Source organism: Styela clava, chromosome 14 (assembly GCF_964204865.1).
Source record: "Styela clava chromosome 14, kaStyClav1.hap1.2, whole genome shotgun sequence".
NCBI classification, from domain to species: Eukaryota; Metazoa; Chordata; class Ascidiacea; order Stolidobranchia; family Styelidae; genus Styela; species Styela clava.
In genome coordinates, this window is record NC_135263.1 from 3,025,220 (window position 1) to 3,048,169 (window position 22,950).

General features: G+C 35.6%; 1 protein-coding gene across 1 annotated transcript; it reads right to left on the reverse strand.

Annotated features, from left to right (window-relative positions):
- Nucleotides 1-18,287: 18,287 nt before the first annotated feature.
- Nucleotides 18,288-22,283, reverse strand: LOC120340319 (lamin-B2-like). Its single transcript, XM_078120238.1, has 5 exons — nucleotides 22,159-22,283; nucleotides 21,554-21,684; nucleotides 20,897-21,048; nucleotides 20,108-20,278; nucleotides 18,288-19,116 (listed from the first exon to the last, which is right to left on the reverse strand). The coding sequence occupies exons 1-5, from the start codon at nucleotides 22,257-22,259 to the stop codon at nucleotides 19,093-19,095; spliced, it is 579 nt and encodes a 192-aa protein (XP_077976364.1). The 5' UTR covers nucleotides 22,260-22,283; the 3' UTR covers nucleotides 18,288-19,092.
- Between the last annotated feature and the right edge of the window lie 667 nt (nucleotides 22,284-22,950).

Here is a 22,950-nt window from a genome sequence, read left to right on the forward strand (position 1 = left end):
GTATGTGGTTTTTCCTTTGGACGGACGTGGGAAACAATATGCTTATTCAGATAACATTTGAATGTAAAGCTTTCTCCACAGACATTACATAGATGAGATTTTTTCTGTAAATGAATTTTGATGTGTCGGTTTTTGCCAGCTTTGTTCCAATATTGTTTTCCACATATTTCACATTCAAACTTCCCTCTTTTTGTTGATGGTTTCAACATCTAGACTCTAGAGAATATTTGCCACGATGCTCCTTATTCATAATTTATCTTCTTAGGTTTAGTGGATAATTTCAAACTATGTTTTGAGATTAAAATATAGTAAACTTGCGCTAATAATTTGGTTTCTGCGGGACTAACTACTTAGCCTTCTTTTATGCTCTTGTTGTGGTGGATCTGTATGCATATAATGCAAGGATGCTGTAGCAAGAGTGAAGATAACTATCCACAATAACACAAATATATTTGTGTAACGTTTCATCTGACTCAGACTTCCTATTTATGTCTGAGGAAGTCGGACCTTGGTCAAACGAAGCGTTACAGAAATATATTCGTATTACTGAATATGATATTGATTGTATCATATTTTTCAGGATGAATATTGTACGTTACAGCGTTAATTTATAATATTCTAGCCACCATTAAACTTTGGGCGTATCAAACCAACTTGGTCCACTTGTATATACTGTAAGTATTTTTCTGACCAACAATGCTGATTAGAATAACCTTCAATGTGGCATTGTGTTAAGAATTGTACCGGTAAGTACAGTAAAATTCCAAAAGTGAGCCATAGTACTGCGAGAGGAATTTTACTAAAAACATTGAAAGAAATAATGAAACCATCTGTAGACTTCAAATTAAAAAAACATATTGAGAAAGAATGACTGTGATTGCTCACATGCAAACTGGAGGACAACTAGCTGAAAAGACACCCATTCCAGCATTTAACATTATCTGTCTATTTAATTACCATACTTAAATTTTGCACGATTTAAGCCTGTATTGCCTCCTCTAGAATGTAAATAATGGGTCTTACTACTTACTGAATACAGTGCAAAACAGGAGACGCAGTTAATATCACCTCCTGCCACGAAAGAACCACGGCGCCTCTCGCCATGGTTTTATGGCACTATTTCCGGTATATTTACAAGGTTATGTACCGGATTATAGGTCATCATGCGAAATATTATGTACCTTTTTGGTGCTCCAGAAGTATGTGCAGCAATATGTCGCACAACCTGAATCCGCTACCACACACATACTATTTTCAGGTTGTGCACCATCTTGGTGCACATACTTCTGGAGGTCTCTTTTTACCTAACCCTAAAGCCAACCATATTCATATGGAAAATGTTCTAAATTATGGTACCCAAAATGTGTCACCAGTAGGGGCAGACCTGCCATTACAGCATTACTGGCTACATGCGTTGGTTTGTGTTTTTAATTTGCTGCCGTGGTACCCCAACTCAAAACAAGGTGCCCCGAACTCATTGCAAATTTTTTTTCTGCTTTACGCTGTTTCCCTATGTTTTGCGCTCTTTGCGGTGTTTTGCGCTGTATTCAGTAAGTAGTAAGACCGTGTAAATCATTTCCTGGCGGCAGTACTGTCTACAAGACTAGATCTAGGTTTTTCAGTACAATACATACCAGTATTTACACACATTTTTCTTATTTCAGTACCGTATTTCACAAGCCCAAAGAAAAAGGGCAATATTTCAACCAGTCTGTCGGGATACTGTTACCGTACTTAAACGAGTGAGTAGATACCTGTAACACCAATTTTTTTTTTTTTTTATGGTTACACAAAGTGGATTATTCATTGAAAAATAAAATAATAATAAATAAAGACATATTCATCAATGTAAACAAACATATATATCCATATCATCGTGATAGTTCCAGCAGACACATAATTTCTAGATAATCCATAGTTCAATTCGTTTTCAATACAAGTCATTCCAGTTATGTAATATATAGGGTATTTATAATTGAATGTAACACCAATTTTTAAGAATAAACCAAATAAGAATCTTACAGACCTAAGAAGCAAACCCTTCGATTAGAAACATCATGTCAGTCACGCCCGCCAGTTTCCGCAGAGCTCAATGGACCTTTCCCCGACATCCAAACATCCGTATTTTCAACCAATCACAAGCAAGCAGATGTAAACAAACATTCTCCGCTGAAAAGCCGCTCAGACAACTTTGGACGCGTTCCGCACAGATTGCTGGCGGTTTAGGCAGATCTTTGTCCCTTTTTTCGCTTTTTGATCAGGGCTGCGAGAATTAGAAAGTGGTAATACTGCGTGTTACTTGTTGCAAATCACGTTAACGAAATCTATATATCTATACTATACTAAAAGGCTATACCCGTTGCAGGTACGGTACCGGTACCGTACAGGTCAACCAACTGCTATTTCGAACCAAAAAATAGTAGACAGTTATGCTGATGCAATCAAGGGTACCTACCGTATGTCCGCACTGAAGAATTCACCTTCGATACGATGTTGCATTTTTATTAAACAGAATCTTTTAGTGAATGTTTTTGGTAGACTAACTATGTGTAAACGCTGTGCATATGATATTTGCCGGTCTGACAACCTGTACGGTACCCCTGCTGTTCAAATGGAGTAAGATTTGTGCCTTTTCCGAAGCCACATATTGACTGCCAAAAAGAAATGAGGTGGGTAAAGGAATGCAACAGGCCTCGCATTCAATCTAGGAAAAATCGCCAGAAATACCTTCGAATGTACCAAGGCCAACATAAATATTGTTTTCGATACCTATGATATATTCAATATGTTAATTCTTATATGAAATAAATTTTCATACAAGCAATGCGTTCCATCATGCATTTTCATGGAGGCGATGGACCAACTGATGAATACCCTGACACTATATCAGATTCTTGTCGCCCAACAGAAAAGCACCATCGAATTGTGAGGTAAGGATTACTTATACCATAATTTAACTTTGGATCATAATTTCACAGGATCTGTCACCAGATACTTCATTTGATACAGAGAGATGTAAATCTGACGAAAGTGAGAAAGGATTGTCAGGGATCCAACCAGATCTGCCCCCAGACTCTTTAGTTGAAACTACCTCAAGGGTCGCTGATGAAAAAGACAGCGCTTTGAAAGACAGCAGAAAAATGTAAGCAAGCATCATCATCATTTTGTTTTAGTTCTCTGGCATAAAACAACACAAAAAGTCAACATACAAACAAAATGCAGAGAAAAGCGGAAGTCGAGCATAACTTAAAATAGATTTCAAAAAGTACGCGACTACCTACCAGAAAAAGAAATAATATTAATAAAAGGGCACGAAAGAATTAACAAGATTCAGAATCAGAACTGCAACTGCAAAGTCAAACCAAACTGCTCCTGATACCAGAAGTTGGTCCTGCACTTGGTAGTATCTGTAGTGTGTGATAAATATCCTTATTTTGTTGGGTTTTGCATTTATCCCTGTCGTATAAATCACAACTTGTTCATAATCACCTGGTAAATCTTAAAACCGAACCAAGTGGTGGGTGTTTGGCCATCTGACTATGGGCTGACTATATAACAATGAGGTATGCCCAGTGAGAGCTATTCTTCCATATTTATTATCAGGGGATGAAACCAGGCAGCTTTAATAAAATAACTCAGACGCTCCATTGCTTTCATGTTTTTTGTTTGTTGTGCCCAAAAGCATATATCTAGCGTGTATTTTTATCTTATACAACACAATATCTGCAAAACTATATAATTTGTAGTAATTTTCTTGGATTTACTTGCTTGTTCCTTCATCATATATTTTTTATAATCTGTTATATTCTATTTCTACACTGAATGAATAAACTATATTGTAAAACCTATCACATAACCGACTGTTTTTGGTTGAACTGGAATGGCTCGATCTAACTTTGTGGGATTAGCACCAGCTACAAACAACAACTGTTGGATCTATTTTGTTCCCTCCATATAGGTTGTTACCAATGCTGGGGAAGGCTTGTACATGCTTGCTTGGCTCAGCAGAAAATCTTTTAATTCTCTCAATTTCATCTGTTGGATAGTCTTGGTTAGTCCATTTAAACCATGGATATCACTATAACATTATTGGTCTTGTAATTTTATGTGGTATGTAATCGATCATAATACCTCAATAAACCTGTTGAATCTAATCTTTCAATAGTATATTTGCACCCATCTTACTGAGCTAATAAATCTGTGTTTCTATGATACGACATAAACCCAAGTGCCCTCACTGTGCCTAGCATGTACAAATTGCATCAGAGACTTGGTGACTATCCAGCGACACCACTATTCGAGGATGATGTGGTGGCAGAGACGCCTGAACTTATCTAACGCACTTGGCTTTGAAATCTAACGTTGAACCAAGATTGACGACTGAAACATCATGAATGTACCGGTATCTGAAAAAAATATTCACCTGTTCAGAATTACAGATTTCTGTAGTTTGTGCAATGTTTCCAAGAATGTATCTAAAAGACTTTTTAAACTGCCCCTGCATTTTATTTGTTCCTATACTAAACCCACCAATTCAGCCCTAACTTGGACGCTATCTATCAGTCTATGAACTATGGGATAAGGTACCGGTAGTCACGCAGGTCTCCCAGTTCTATCACCACCCTCTGAGATTCTTCAACCATATAAGTTTAAATATCACCTTTCAATGAAAGGTACGTAACGGCAATGTGAAGGCGGAATAACGTTAATAATAGATCACTTGACAATATGTTTTAACTTTAGAAGCACGAAAATACCGCTATCACCAGTGAAATGCCATTCGAAGGCCTTTAAAACGAGCAACGTACCACTCTATCGCCCTACACAAGCCTGAATATTTGCAATGTTTGTCTGAGCGACCAAAATCATAACAATAAAGGTCAAAGGTCGGGGAAAGGTCCTAGTGTTGTTTCCCGCCTAAAAATTGCAACCGGCGAATTGATGGACTATTGGCGGGAAATGCGAAAAGACTTGATAAAATGTATTTATCTTATTTTCTCTGTCCATCATAATTAAAACAAAAACGAAGTGGAATCAATTATATACGTGTCTGCAACCTCGCTTGAGGAAGTCGAGGCAACCTGGTATATCCAGATCAGCATGTTAGGCCCGGGGAAAGGAAAGTCGATAAAAAGGCTCAATCCTATGGCGGACTTCGGCCTCTCATCCGGTTACCAGTCCTTGTCGGGTATGGGATTAGTTACCCAGTTATTTATTTGTTTCGGAAGCATGGACTTGATGATGGAGAAAGCCGTAACCAACCGCCCTATGGCGACGAGTAGTCAAGCAATCATCTTGCACATACCCATCTCGCATGGGATTCGAACCTCCGCAGGGTGGCGAGTGTATTTAATTGCACCAATGTGAAATATGTGAGAAAAAATTTGCTATTTCAGGGACTTTAGAAGAACATTTGAAAATTCATGCTCGTGTAAAATATGTGGAAAGAGATTCAGCTATGGTAGCACTCATACGTGGGTCCACAACGGCTCTGAAGTTCATAAATGTCTCCAAAAATTTGAGCATCCTTCAAGTCTGTTTAAACAGGGCAGGGCAAACTCTCGAGAAAAGCGAAATTTTCTCAAAGTGAGGAAGCTGCCTCGGCGAGGTTTTGAAATCCCTGCGTGGCTTTATTCAAGCACAATAAATGCTGCCAAGTTTTTAAGCTGTGTTACAATTAATATTGAGCAATACTTCAATGCTAAATTAAAATAGATAACAAAATTTACTAAAAAAATTAGGATTTTGTTGAAAAAAAAACAAGCGACCTATGAGTTTGGGAAACTGTTTTACAGTATCTTCAAAGTGAGAACTTATATAACATCCATATATACACCTAACATAAAACGAGCCGACCGAAGACTTATCGATCGAAACTGCGGTTTCGATTCATGACTCTATAGAGACACCGCGTGTCCCATCACTAATTAAATAATAACTCGCTAATTATACGACATAATTCATTCAAAATCAATAGGCTCCTGATCAGGGAGATGCACATGCAAAATTTGGAGCAGATTCAACCCCGCTTTCGTGAGATATCACGTGCATCTAACAGACAGACAGACAGACAGACAGACAGACAAATACCTATCACCATACTTACCGATCTTGAGATCGATAAGTAATTATTTACGTTTGCCTCTAAGCTGCCATGTGAAACGGCCACTCTAATCTCGTAAGTGGCTCAATCTACATTCTTGATTGAAATCACAACCAGACTGATTATATATTCACACTGAATAGCATGAAACCGTGTTTTACAAATCCCCATTCCGGATTACGATGAGAAACAGTGAATGCCTGAGAACGCGACACGTAAGGTAGTCAACAGACACGATTACTGGTTGGTATGCTACGCGAATACAATTTAATAATTTGCAAATATAATTATGAAAAACGAGCAAATGTAACACAAAATGTAATATTGAATCTTTACTGTTTTCTGTTGCCACCCACCAGCAATTCACATTACACGTTTCATAGATATTATCTTTAATGTGATATTATCATCCACTTCGTAACGAAGTTTGTTACTATTAAAATAGCACTTATTCCAAACGCTATCTTAGCACGAGATTTGTCATGATATGATATTGCTATTCTCCCATGACACTATTGAAATAAGGGAAAAGATACCTAGTACATACCACAAAAATATAATTATAAATCCTCTATCAAATTTAAACTGTTGCCGAGGTATTATCAATAAGCTAAAGCAAGCCCTCTGAATATCTGATCATTTCATCTGAGCATTCTTACAAATTACCTTTTGCAATTTAACTGGCATAATTTTAATTCCCAAATTGTGCATAAATTTACTCTCGTAATTGTTTGACGTCATCTGCTGTGGATAATAGGTTTCAGTAATAGGTTTTCTCGCGATCCCTCGCCCAAATACAGCACGTTTTTGGATGTAATTTATATTTTTTGTTTATATGTACAATGTTTGTTGAACGACGAAATTGAATATCTGAATCTGTTTCAGTTAAGAGACATTCTTTTTCTCTTTACTTCTACTTATTATTCTACATTTTATGACGAGCAGTGCTCAGAACCTGTCTCTAAGTCACTGAGAAATATCACATCTACTTGTATGACAAGAGTACGATGCGAATATAGATGGAGTTCACGACAGTTAAATAACTAAAATTGCCGCCACAATTCCAAATTTGTCAAACATCCCGAATATACTATGTCTACGGTGTGTCATGTCGGGCGTGTCCCTGAATTATTGGATACGTAATGAACATAACGATCGTTTCAATATTATGTTGTTGTTTTTCTTATTTTTCTTCGTCATCATCATTATAAAATCGCTTTTCTCTTCGATTACTGGACCAATTGCTTTGAAATTTTTTGTGGTTAAAGATAAAATTTTTCTCCAGAAGGCTATTACTTTTTTTCGCCATGACGTCATCAAAATTATGTGGCTCTACGTGTCTATATATTTGAGCATAGCTCTCTTGTTTCAAAAGAAAAATTCAATTTTGATGACGTCACGAACTTCAAAGTGAAAAACAAATACCACAAAGCCTATTTTAGAATGAATAAAAAAAAAACTTTCAGCGACAATGATTTCCAACCACTGAAAACTTGAGCAATTATTTCGGTTTTAGAGAAAATCGAATATTTATTTACAACATTAATACCAATACGAAGAACTAGCAGCAACATAATAACAAAATAATCCATAGATCCACTCAGTGTCTAATAAATGACAGAACAATCACTAATTTCGAACCTAACTTACATAATGTTAATTTAGAAACTCAGGCTATAAAATTTCCATAAGAAAAAGGCGTGTTCACGGACTTAGTAGGCAGTATCACACATTCGATTCCATAAATGTTTTGAACGTTAAAAATGACATTACATAAAAATACATGTTTTAACGTAAAGTTTTAAGATGTTGTCATCAATATGAATGTAAGTTAAGACTTTCATGAGCATAGCTGAATTATGTTTGGCTCAGACAAAGTCCGACTTTGTCCAGACCAAAGGTTACAAAAATATGATGTTAGTGTTCACAAGGCTCTTGAGGTTTTAGCTGTGATTTATAATCACATTTTTGCGCAGTGTGAACGAGTAAATGGTTAGAAAGACTTGAATGATACTTGAACTTTTTCTCACATTGTTCACATTCATAATTTCTTGCGTCGTTATGGACAATCATGTGCGTTTTTAAGTCCGACGGCTGCTTGAATGCTTTTCCGCACAATTCGCATTTACAATTTCTTTCCTCCGTATGCGTAAACAAGTGTCTTTTCAGATGCCCCGAAATTCTAAAACTTTTTCCACATATTTTACATTTAAATTTCTTCACATCTGTGTGAACATGCAAGTGCATTTGAACATCTCCGGGTCTTCTAAATGCTTTATCGCACACTTCACATTTGTGTTTCTTCTCTGTAGAATGAGATAGCATATGACGTTTCAAGTTGTAAGTATCTATACAGTACTTAGCGCATATCTCACACTTATATCTTTCGTCATTTATGTGAGTACGTAAATGTAACTCGAGCTTGCTTTTGGAGACAAATCCTTTTGAGCATATTCCACATTTATGCTTTCTTTCAGCTGTGTGCCGTGTCACCACATGGCTGTTTCGATTACTGGCACTACTGAATTTCAGCCCACATGTTTCACATTCATACGGCTTTCCTTTTGAATGAATTCTCAAATGTACTTTGAGGCTTCCCGCAAGAGTAAATTTTTTATCGCAAATTTCACATTGATGCATTTTAACGCCGATGTGAATCAACGTATGATCCGTCAAATAAGCGTTCGTTGCGAATTTCTTGCCACAGACGCCACAACCAAACACTTTCTCTTTTATTGTGCCTGAGTGAATGAGTAGGTGTTTCTTCAAGCTACTGACTCGGGCAAATTGTTTCTCACATATATGACATTTATGCGACTTTTCTGCTGTGTGCATTATCATATGGTTTCTCAAGTAACATTTATATTGAAAACTCTTTTTACAAATATTGCATTCGAAGTTCTTCTTCGCAGTATGAGCCTTTAAATGAGCTTTTCTTGTGGCTTCTGTTTTGAATTGTTTCCCACATATTTCGCAATCAAACTTTATTGCTTTATCCGGCATGTCGGTATTCGAATCAAGTGCAAAATTGTGTGTATTTTCTTTATGCTGATCTCGATCCATGCTGGTGATAACTGTGTATTGTCTTATTAGTATCAAACTTAGTTTATCACGGTTAAATATATGTATATGAATTGAGTGTCGAAATCTGTTAAAATATATATCAAATCAATTATGAAAAAAATAATTTCCATGATCGTAAAATTTGAATTCTTTAATATATCTTTTGATAATTTCAAATGACACTATAAAGTTATTATTTGAAGCAAAACAAATTGTCTTAAGGCTGTATAATTTAACTCTCGACCCCTGGCATTTTTGTCTGGCCGGTGATAATGTGCAGCAAGACCCGCGAACCAAATGAAATAATTTATTCTTGCTACAGCATCCTTGCGTTAAATGCACTTCTACAGATGCAAGAAAAGATGGTTATTCTTGCGTAACCCGTACTGATAGTTATAACAATTAACGAGTGTTTCCTCAGAGGGTGTATTCTAAAATCTAAGCGACTGAAAAATAATATTATTTCCAAGCGTTCGACGCAAAACTTCTCGAAAATGTCGATAAGTTAATAGATTCCTGTGGCAGAATGCGCGGTTGTAGATGACGTGAATAAATACTCTTGCAATAAAATCGTGAACATTATATTCAGATTCTTTATCGGTAATTTATCCACTTCAGTTTCTTAATAACTGAACTATTGCCAAGACCGTATAGAGTTTATAATAATGATGATTGGAGACCGAGTATATATAGTGATGCGAGGTATATAGGCTCGAACGTTAACAAACGCATTCTAATTATCGACGTAAAACAATTTATTAATAGATAAAGATTATCGGAAATTTTCATGCTATCTAATTGATATCTCAGCTTCCAAGTCTTTAAGCCTAAGGGATTGTATTATTATGTGGGGTTTAAAATTGTATTAGTTTTATCTGATTAAGGACAGCGGCAAATTCTGCTTGATATAAGCGCTGTTGGATCACATAGTGACTCGAGTAAAAAGTGCTCGAAGACACGAAACTTAATGACAAAGGAGAGAGCGTGTCGAAAAATCGACAATCACCGTATTTCCCGGCTAATAAGTCGCTTTTGCTTTTCTAGACCCAATTTTGGCTTGATTTTTTGGGGGGTGGGGCGCCTTATTGAGAAAGCATGTTTATTTTATTTCTATGTGGCCTGCTTATTTTTCGCATTAGTCTTCTCAAGCATAATTTGTGTTAACCTTATATTTGGTTCTTATGGGTCTGCCAATCATGATTTAATCGTAGGCCGGTTATCGTTACTTAAAAGAGAAAACACGGCCACCGCCACCGAGATAAAGTAAGTGATTTATGACCCTTTGGTTTTGCCGATTCAGCAGAAAATGACAGGGACATGAAACACAGCTGTGAAATAACCCGTGGACGTACCGTGTGGAACTTATCACATTCCAAAATTATTTCAACATTCGGGTTGATAGGTTGTCCAAAATGATTGCCGCTTTATAATTTAAATTTACCGCTTCGTTGTTGAGAATAGTTAATTCCGTGAGTATGGTTCTACCAAAAAACATGATCTGGTTCTGTTCTGACCCTATAAAATTATAGATTGTTCAAAATGATTGTGATTTTTAACTTAAAATTACCGCTTTATTGTTAAAAATAGTTAATTCTGTGAGTATGATTCTACTAAACAAACGTGATCTGGTTCTAAACATTATTATTAGCGCATATTAGCATAACTGAACAACAGGGAACAATTTTTCTACCCGTCTTCTTGGAGACCTATATGGAAAACCCCCTTTTTTTGAGTGCTAAAAATATACATCGTCCTATTTGCCATGTAGACTTATTAGCCGGGAAATACGGTATTTATAGCCGTAATTGTTACGATATCCAATAAATTGTCACAAGTTTGGAAACAAGTTGATTTATTAGAAAAATACTTTCACCCGCTTTCTTGCAAATAATTTTGATAATGATGGTCAAAAGTATCGTTAATGAAAGTATTAATACCAAATACCACGGGTATTTGTGGGCATGAAATGTGTGGTAAACTGCCCAATTATAATCAATTTCGGATTCGTATTTACAAAATATTAAAACTATTATAACTCAAAAATACAACGGCGATTTCTGGACTTGAATGTGTAACAAAGTATAAATTATTTTTCCGACTTGTGACAATTTTTTCGTGAGTACGAAAATAAGAATCAAAAATTAATTATATTCGGGCACAATATCATTGTGTGGACATAAATTGTGAGGCAAACTCGCGATTGATATTAATTTTTGATTCCTATTTCCGTATTTACAAATTACAACGGTGATCTGTGGACGTTGAATGTGTGGTAAACTACCCGATTATAAATAGTTTTCGTATTTTTAAAATAATAAAAGTCTTATTACACAAACATACAACGGCGATCTGCGGACTTAAAATGTGTGGTAAAGTTCCCGAATATAATTACTTTTTGATTCGTATTTTTGTACTCACGAAAAAATTGTCACAAGTCTGAAAAAGAACTCATACTTTATCCCGCTTTTTGACAAATAATTTGGATAATGGTTGGTATTTAGAAGTATGGGCGTTTTACTAGGATGATTTTGTGTTGCGCAAGCATTCAAAACCATCACCGATACCACTATTTAAAATGCCTTGTCGTATTATTTTAATTCTGTTAATCAACACAACTCATGTTATTTAAAATATATATCGCAATGATCTGCAAACATGAAATGCCTGGTTATATAGCCAGGTTGTAAATAGAAGTTTTCCCATTGTTTATTGTATGAAAATTCCTTCATACACTTAGATTCTATTACTGGATTTTAATTTCGAAGTATTCGAAATTTCATATTCGAAAATAATAATTTCGAATGTATTCGAAATAGTGAACTATTCGGTATTGGCCATCCCTGGACTGTCAAGTCGTATTTCTATTTCTTAAAACAGTGGCCGGCAACCTCTATCTTATTGCATTAAAACAATAATTGTGCCCAATGTGCCCAAGAAACGTAGAAAAGTTGGCGTCAAGGTTCGAGTATTCCGAAGTGCTTAGGCGGACAATTTTATTTTTCTATGCATCATTCAAGACTTGTTTGTGACGAGTGTGTAAAGGCGGACATGAATGCGCGCTCTACCGGAAATATGTGCGCAGTAGGATACAATTTTCCGATTACTGCTCTAAGACTATCTTATTATCCTCAACTGATTGTTATTCAAATTCTGAGATGTGAATGACGTGTACTATCATGAAATTTTTGTAGACTGAAAAAGTCGCTAATAGTGCGTGAAATTGCATTTGTTAAAATCAGGATTGTTTTCATAACAGCGACGAGTTATTTAGGCCGTATAGGGGTTCTGTCTTTTGTCCCAGAAACGTATTAGCAGAGTGGAACCTATATCTGACTTTTCTCAGGCCAAAAAGCAACCAAAGTGTTTGTTATGCCGAATTGTTTGAATTACAAAAATGTACAATCAAATCTTAAAACAGTTACACGGTCGAAATCAAAAACAGTAATGCACATAAAACACACAGTGCTTTCTTCGCGACACTTGTGAAGCGGATACACGTCCCACATTGGCCAGTACAGAGAAGGGCATTTCTAAAGAATGTAGAAGTCTTTATTAGTCCAGTCAAGTATTTTCCACATATTTCACATTGATACCTCTTGTCACCGATGTGGGTTCCCATTAGGGTTGCCAACTATGAAAAATCTCAATGAAGGACATAGATTACCGTCATCATTTATTTTGTAACTTGCAGGAAAGAACAATATAAAACAATGTTAGACCTAAAAATACCATCATTTAGTGTGCGAACATTAGTATAAAGAAAATGTTTTTCTCCAAAGTTGCAATTTGCGTTATCTGCACTTAAACAAGAAACCCTTTTCCAGTCAAGTTGTAAATTGTTCATAGTGTTTTTCAAACAAGTAAACATTCCATCCGTACTTTCGTCTGCATTCTCGAAGAAATCAATAATATAAGTAACTGTGCCATGTTCCAAGCTAAAATACTGAACACAGACTGGAAACATTTTCATGTTTTTGTGATTTGAAGCATCAGTTTGAATGCCAAAATTAACAGAGGATCATGTTGTTTCAAATCGTCCATAATCACTGATAATGCCTTCTCACGTAGCAGATTTGTGACGATTGCCTCATATTTGCTTCGACTATTAGATACTTTGGTAGCAACTTCTGAATCCTTGTAAATTTTCGAATTCAATTTCAATTCGCAATCCAGCGAGTTATATGAATGACTATGTTTGATTACGTGATATATTTGAGCTATTTCTAAAGCAACTACAATATCCTCTTTTTCTGAATTTTTTTCCACCAAAAATTTATCCATTACAGAAAATGAAGCAATATCCATGATTCTAATTTTGTGACAGGCTGATTTTGCATGTTGTGCTACTGCTAAAGCACCCATGTATGCAATAGTAAAAAACACTTTCACAAGTGATATATTTTGCCTTTTGTGGATTACTAGTTTCTCTCAACCAATCATAGTCATTTTCCAGTCTTTATTAAATGAACACACGCGCTTCTTTATCTTTATTGGGGCCTGGGGGTTACATGATTTTCATTAAAAAATCAGTATTGAATACTGCACAAAGCATTTAATGAAGTTATGACTAAAACAATAAACGTAAATTTAATTTTAATTAAAAGACGATTTTACTTTAATTACACTTAGCTGAAACTAAACTGAGAATTATTCCATACATTTGTTTTAAACTCATTTATATCTGTTACTTCCGCAAGAAATAATTTGAAATCAATCGAAATTTGTTCTTCTTTTTTCGACGCTTCTTGGAGTGTTGCCATTTGCCATCTTCGGAAAGTTAATGTAAAATATTTGAAATGTTAAAAAAATTGGTATTTCTTTGGCTATTTGAGCCGGACCAAAGCGAAATTAAAAAGAATAATTGAAGGCTTGCAAATACGGAACAATATCAAACACAGTTCTATAACTATCGCGCAAAACGACGTTGGAAAAAATAAAGGACAATTATCATTTTAAAAAGGACAAGGACAAAAATCTCAAATAAAGGATTGTCCTTTGAAATAAAGGACGGTTGGCAACCCTAGTTCCCATATGCAATTTAAGACTGCTTTTCCAAATAAATATTTTCGAACAAATTTCACATTTATATCCTCTCTTGTCAGTATGGTTTTTCGAATGTCTGTTGTGGTTGCTGCTACGACTAAACGTTTTCCCACATGTCTCACACGCATACGGCTTTTCTTTCGAATGAGTTCTCAAGTGCACTTTCAAACCACCAGCAGTAGTAAGTTTCTTTTCGCATATTTCACATTTATGTAATTCGACACCAATATGACTTAACATGTGTTCTTTCAGATTTCTCATACTTGTCAATTTTTTCCCACATATTTCACATGTATGGTACTTTCTGTTTTCCGAATGAATGAGTAGATGTGTTTTCAAGCCACTTAAAACAGAAAAAATTTTCTTGCATATTTCACATTCATGCGGTTTCAAGTCTGGATGGGCGTGGGAAACAATGTGTTTATCCAGGTAACGTTTGAATATAAATCTTTTTCCGCAAGCAGTACATTCGTGAGTTTTCTTGGCGAAATGTTTTTTTGAGGTGTTGATTCATGGTGCCTTTCGTAGAGTATTGTTTCCCGCATACTTCACATTCAAACTTTATCTTTTTGTTGATGGTTTTAATATCCAGAGAACATTTGTCATGATGCTGCTGATTCATTTTTTGGCGATTGAATTGTTCTATCTTACCAGTTCAGGAGAACTATTTTGAAAATTTGAAATATATTTGTTTTGACAATAATTTGAAATAAATACAAAATATTGCATTTTTCTTTTTAAAATGCTTTCTCAATTAATACATAGTATTCTAGCCAAAATTAAATTTCGGATATATCAAACCATCTAAGTCCATACATATTTTACTTGAAATCCGAGTCCAGTCAAAAACTATTGTTATTGATAATAGCTAGTTTCTGACTGACATTTGATTTGACTAAATCACAATGCTACATTGGTGCATGCTACATTGGTGCTATGGATTGATAGTGCTATGAAATCTGGCAAGTAATTCATAGTAATGCAAGTGGATTTTGGCCAAAGCAGAGAGAGAAATAGTCGATTTTTTATACTGAAATCATATGTGGCTATCGAAATATAAAAAAGAATGGAGGTGATAGCATGCAAACTTGACAACTAGTTTAAAAAGGGGCCATTGCATAATACAGTACAGCACACTATCCAAATTCCAAGAATTTCCCTCCATTTGGCTCAATAAAACAAACACTCTATGGGTCCTGTCCAGCAGACCACATATGGGAACTATTTCACGCTTCAGTGGTTCGCCTGCGATTCAAATCCGTGCTATCGGTCAACAACATCAGACCACCTATCGAGGAGGTCTGGAAGTGAGCTGCACTGGTCTTGCTCAGTTGCTTCGTCCTGCTACTCGAGAAATCGCAGTTACATACGTTGATCGAAGGTGTATGGAAGTTGTTTTCCTTTTCATCTATGGTAAGTGAGTTGCTTTTTTAACAGGTAAAAATTTAGCTAGATAGTACAAGTTTAATGTAAACCTCTTCCGCATCTATTGGGTCGCAGTTGAACCCAAATTTGAAATACCGGTACCTGTACTGGTGGGATCCCGGTGCGGCATGCTGGGTTGTTGTTTTGAAATAGAGAATTAAATCTTAATGTCTAAAGATCATTGATAGGAACTGAGCGCAATACGACATATGTTGATAAACTTCAGTTTGCATTGAGAAATTTTATGGAACTTCTCCATACAGCCATACCTCATCCTAGCTGGCACTGGTACGGTACCCTAACTGTACATACCGGTACAAATTCAACGCTTCAGCGTCGGTAACGTCGCAGTAGAAGGGCGATATTAAATAATGAAAGTGCTTCTATTTACATATGATGAGCCCACTCCACACACAGTGTTCGATTGATAAACTGTAAATGCTTGAATTTGGTTCCCAGTAGACTACTGGTAACTGTAGGCCTACCGTAGTATTTTGTTAATGAATCGTGTGACATAAGGTGCCGTTGAATGCTGAATGGACGACCAAAATGATCTAACTCGTCGTTTTGTTCTTAGATTATGGGCAAATTTCAATGGGAAAGCAACACCTCATCATATTCTGCAAATAACTTCACAGAACTTCAATCAAGAACGTGCATATAATTTTGATACTTTATTTAATTAACATTTGTATTGAATTTATGGATTTATTGAAAATAAAATATAGGCAGTGTTTGCAAATCACGACTCATTTGCTTTAGACCGGCAGATCTACAACTGTTCTGATCCCGTTAGTTTGGACATGTTTTCGAGGGCGATAAGTGGTCTCCGAGACTACTTTAACATTTCCGAATCGAACCGGTTCACTGGACTGGTTTTTATGGACATGTAATCAGGCCTTATGTGTCTCACAAACGAGGGGCGTCTGGGACCACGTCAGATGCTTCATATCGCGCCATGATTGTCTCAATAGTAATCTAAATTAATCGCAGCCGTCACATGACCAAAATTGCCGTTTTTTGCTAAAAACTCTCGAATGCTACGGTAAAAAAAATTTTCCTTCGGTAAATCGGATTATTTTTTCCCAAGGAATTCAACGATGACGTTACTAGATTGCACATTTTTGTAGTATTTTGCGCAACTTCATTGTACTGTATTATTATCGATATTGAGGGACAACAATGTCCAGACGTCTCCCAAAAGAGGGGTGTCTGATCATCTGTAAAATGGGTTTCTCTGAAACGAGACAATGTCACTCGATTTGTATAGTGTGCCGTACTGTAATATTTATCTGTCTAATTAGTCAATATAGCATGATTCAGCCTGAAATGCCTGTTCCAGAATGTGTAAAACTATTTTCTGTAGGTACTGTCTCCAAAACTAACTGTAGACTTTCCACCACGTACCAATATTTATGTACAAAACCACATGGCGAGAAAAAAGGTAACCAAGGCTAATATTTATTTATTTCAGTGCTTTACAAGCTCGACCTAATTCCAGATGAAATACGGGTCTCATGTAGTTTCTTACCTAACATACTTCTAGTGGGCGTAACATGACAATTTTTTTACATATCAATCCTAACCCCCACCTGACCACACCATCCAAAAATTCCGTCACTACGACGTCACAATCACGTCTTATAAGCTTTCGAAAGTATACTACGATCGCCCTAAATGTCATCTGCGCCGACGATAATAAACTAACGGCACGATAAAGAAGTAACGGCAGCGATCTCTCTCATTTCGGATCATCGCCTGCGCGTCTTGGATGACAGTTCGTATAGTTTTAACTAAAGCAGTGTTTCCAAATCTATTCCCACCCACGTACCATTTCGAGGTTTTATACAGCGCTCGCGTATCACTCCGTAAGCGGCCGAAGCGTGCTTTTATTTATACTTTTAGGTGAGCGAACACGTACCACTTCTTTTATCAATACCTTTCTATCTAAATTTTGTACCGGTACGTTTCAAACCTTACTTGAGGTTTTGTTTGCTCTCCCGATTTTATAAACAGTTATTTTTTTGTCTTCATCCATTATTTTATCGTCTACTGCTGATTATGGAGTCGAAATAAACTTATACTTATACTAATCTTTTATGACAGCATAATAACGCATTTGATCTATGCGAAGTGTAATAATAAATTCTTTTAAACTAGGCAACATCAGCCAAGGTTGGTGGGATCGTTGTTCACCACCAGTCACAAGAAGGACAACAAAATATAACAAGAGAGCAGCGCTCAAATATATGGTTGCGTGGGCCAGAGCGAAACAGTCTCAAATTTCACAGTCGGCCGTCACGCTTGGCGGATTAAAAACCGTGTTTCCATAAATAAAAAGTAATACAGCGTAATTTTCGATGAATTATTAGATCCTATAGGAATCATGGAAAATTTGGGAAAAAACAAAAGTAATAGCTTTCTGGAAAAAAAATCAATCTTTAACCACAGAAAATTTTGAAGCAATTGACCTTTGACCCCCGGAAAATTCTTCTTATACTTTACCATTGCAAAATTTTCGGGGCTATTTTAAGAGTGCTATTGCGAGTTGGCGCTTGTAAAATGGAGTATGTGTTTCAAACCATCATTATGATTCATCACATACAACAATCTGTTTTTTAAAAGTACCGGTAAAGAATTTCAGGCTAGTCTATCACAGCTATTTCTACACTAATTTTTATTACTGTATGTATGTTTGTTTGCCTCAAAAATGTAACAGTATTTGCATAATAATTAAACAGTAAAACAGAGACGGGATACATGTTCAAGACCTTACTGGCCTAAGACACAGATGTGCGACATGTACCCCTAACAATGATGCGTTATACTATGACAACAGACATGAAATTGACTATACAAATAAAACTCTAGTAAAATACACAAGACAAAAAGGTACGACACAGCGGCGATATGTACAATAGTCAGTTTATGGCCCGTCCATATCCCAGGTTCCGGGATATGAAAAGATGGAGATAGGGTATGAGTCGCTGAATTGATATGTTTTTATACTAAGTCTCACGAAACACGTAAAGATTTGTTCGGGATATAAACTCGCCAGAAACCAACGTTGAGTGGGGCCACGACACGAGAAAAAATTTGTAAAAGATAAATGTAGGAAACGTTTGTTTAAAGTTGAGTTGTTAATCATAGTTTGCACTGGACCAGGGATATGGGAACAATAGAGAGTCTGCCATAAAATGCGGCCACTTTCATAAGCGCTATTGTGTGAAATTTATTGTCGCCATGTCTCAGCATGATAATTATAAATTTTTATTGAATGATCTAGTTTGCATAATTGACGATCCAGCGAAGGAAGTAAATAAACAATAAAACTACGCGGGAAATAGAGACAATAGATCCGTGGGGGTCTCGAAACTTGTTTTCCGATCAATGGAGGTTTGTTGCATGATGACATTGTTAGTCGATTGGGGGTATTTTTCATCTCTGTAGTTCTTTTCTCATCTTCTATGTACCCTTTGTATCTAAAAAATAAGAATTCCAATAAACGTCTCTAAAAGCTTGGATCTAAATTCGGACGTCGTTTGCGAGCTTTTAATACTATTAGGCAATGGGTTTCATAATTTAAGTCCAAAGAATGTGATCGATTCTTGTGCTATTGATGTTCTAACATACGGAACAAAAAATCTGTAGTGACTTCTGATATTTCGGGTATTATTATTCGCGAATACGCGATTAAAACAACTAGGACGTTGACCAGTAGAGGATAAAAACATCAATGTGCAAATCTCTAGTGCAGTGCTTTTCAACCGCGAGACAGCGCGCGTTGTTACATTGAAATTCACAATTGATTTTACGTTATTCTCCTATTCACGATTTCTACACTCCACCCGCCATGCATGCCCGAGTAAAATGTTTACATTTTCGAAACATTACTTGGTCAAGAATGAAAGGTATCATTATAGAATTATTTGGATTCACATGAAGAGAACTATGTCCTGCCATTTCTTTTCTGGTCATAGCTTGTTCGTGTTATACTATGTATGGTTTCATGTGAAAGTTATTTCAACTTTTCATTTTCATTAAACAAATTTATGTTTGGTTCATGCATGAAACGGCAAATCACGTGCCGCCAACCATACGGAGTTTAAAATCTGGAATATTTATTTTAAATACCTCATCTGATTTGACGTTTCTAAATCTAGGAAACGGTGTCAGTACCTTTTTTAGCAAAATAGGGAATTGAAATGGAAGATTGAAACGCAAAGAAAACAAATAACACCACGACGCAAAGACGATTTTTCAAATGTGTTGCTTTTGTCTGTTAGCGAGCGTTGTAGGGGAATTCTCGCGCAATTCACGATCGGTTCAGAGACGTCCTGTGTTCTAGTGAAGCGGCGCAGATCACGTGGTACCCGATATTCGAATGGTAAAATGCCAATCGAATAATTTAATATTCGATTCGTTATTCGAATATTTTGCCCAGTCCTAGTATAGATTATACCAAAATCGAACCTTCGCTTTGTATTGACCTTCCAAATCATCTCTCATTTGGTCGATTTCATAATTTTGCTGGTCACGAAGATCGGCAATCGCAGCTTCCAATCGACTTTCATAATCCACTTTGATCTTTTTATCAATTTCTGTCACACTAACATCATGACGTCTACGAGATTCTCGAACGTACTGGAAATAAAATATGAGATTTCCAGCATTCAGGATTATACAAGTTAGATAGAAATTTAATTTATCTACACATATATAAAATTTAGCCATCATAGTAGTCATAGATAGAATTATAAACCTCAATCCTTCTCTACATGCACAAAAACCTTCCATAATTTATTACAGAAGAGGTGTTATCATATATGAAATATGCTTTTATAAACTTTTATTTCATACAAGCCAAAATTGATGGAAATTTTTTTAAGAAAATTCATTCCAATCAAGGCCACACACACTCACTTAGAGGTGAAAAAGACTCATCTTAAACAATTTTCCCGGGCGAAGAACACACAACAATCGAGTTGCACCACGACTCAACATAAATACAGCATTACAAATATTGTATTCCAAAATTCAATAGGTACTGAATATAGTTCTGACGGCATTAAATTTGAATAGCAACACACACATACAAATTTCAATAAATTATTTTAGAGTATTACAAATATTTCATTTCTCAATTCCATAGAAATTACACATAAATATCAATAAATTATTTTATCATAGAAAACTATGATCACAAAGAATCTACACAAAATCCCAAAGTAAATTATGTGATTTTCTACTGAAAAAGCCTACCTCCTTCCACAGCTTCTCTTTAAATTGCAAATCTTCTTGTAGTGATTGAAGTTTGTTTTGATATTCGATTCTTCGCAATGTTTCCGATTCCAGAGTTTTCCTTGTAGTTTCCAATTCCTGGGCCAGGTCATTCACTTTAGCTTTAAAAGAATCTGCAATATAAATTCAACAGTACTTTGAAATTGAAAAATTGCAAGCCCTTTTCAACATCTGTACATATCAATTGTTCTCTCTGACAAATAATATGCTCAATCAAAGTATAAATCAATAATAAAATTCTTTTGCATTTTTAGACTCTCAATTATCAATTTAATTAGAATAGTGATAATAAATTCATATATACTATGTTCTGAATAATATACATATTATCTTAAATACTTGAATTGTAATATTTGCTATTGCAGAAGCCCGATTGCCTGAGCTTATCAGCGTAACTGCTGTGTTTCATTTGAGCATAAGACTGATTCTGATGATTAAATAATTTAGAAAAAGGAAATTGATGGTTTAACATTCATATTTCCTAATGAACATGTATGGCAGTTAGTACTCAGAATATTATGGAATTTACAATAACTAAAAATTTCATATAGTCTGATTTTGTACTGATTTTTTTCTTCTCAACACTATCATATTTAGGAGCTTCAATGCTAAACATACCCAGTTGAGCAACAGCATCATCTCTTTCTTTCAATGCATTTCCAGTTTGTGCTTCTTTGGCTCTTAATCTCTTACTTGCATCTTTCAATTTTCCTTCAAGCACTGAATTATCATGTTCCAACCCATCAGCTCTGGAAAAAATATATTAATGATTTGATAAATTTTATGCCTTTACTTCTATGTAATAATACAATTACTTTATATTTTCCCTTCATATCATTTAATGAAGAAAAATGGTGAATATCAGTGTAAATTATCTTAGCAAAGAACATTATATTGTAGTAATTGTGGCAATAAATTAGTCACTGTCAGGAATTGGCTGGGAAAGACTATAGGCAAGCTGTGCCCCCATTCTAGAATTTGTCAACAAAGCTTCAAACAACACATAGTAAGGCGAGAGCATATTTTGTTCAATGAACATGTTGAAAGTATGTGCACATAATAAAGAAATGTAAATATTCATAATAATTAGGCGGACAATATGAAATCTAACAAATATTTTTAATTTTCAATTTAAACTAGGGCTAAATTTTACATTCATTTGTCATTGCGCTAGACAAACTGTTACTCTTTATTTAAATAAATATATTTTACGGTGATTGTACATTTTCCCGCCGCCGGCCGGTGAAATCGATATTACAGATCTTGCCAACGTTTGTATTACATTTCCTCTCTCGTTTGCCGATTCGACCCAATTACATCGCATTACATTTTACTATGCAACTTATACTAATCCTAACATGATTGTGTAACATGATATACTATACAATATATTTCATTTACACTATACTACACTAGGTACGTGGATGTAATTTGTCCTCAAATTTGATGCTCTCAAATAGAATGGTCAAAGAGCGCAAATTGTCCGGAAGCCTCTTTTACGGTTCAATGCAACAAACAGTTCAAACTTACGCACGACATGACAGTTTTCGCGAGCGATAATAACACGGCAATTTCATCGGTTCACCAGTTCATCGAGTACATCGTGTAATTTAAAGAAATACTGCATAACGCAATGCCTAAAACGCTTGGGTATTATCCCAACGCGGTTGGATGGCGGAATGAGTATTTATGTCACTATACTAGTTATATAACAAATTGGGAGAAAATATAATCTCAATAAATGAGCGCAGACAACGACAGTACTCCCCTATGGAACGCCCACCTTAGACTCAATCAAAAATCGAAGACGTCAAGCGGAAGTCATCGACAAGCCTTACCCTCACGACACATTCTATCCATGATCCATAATTGGACGTGTATAATCATTATTGTTTTGCTTTTTTGGACGCAAGACATATGAGAAAATTGCCCAATAAGAAACTACAAACGGACAAAATGGATGACCGTAGAAAGTTGAATGATATTATTTATATCAATAGAAGTATTTATATTCA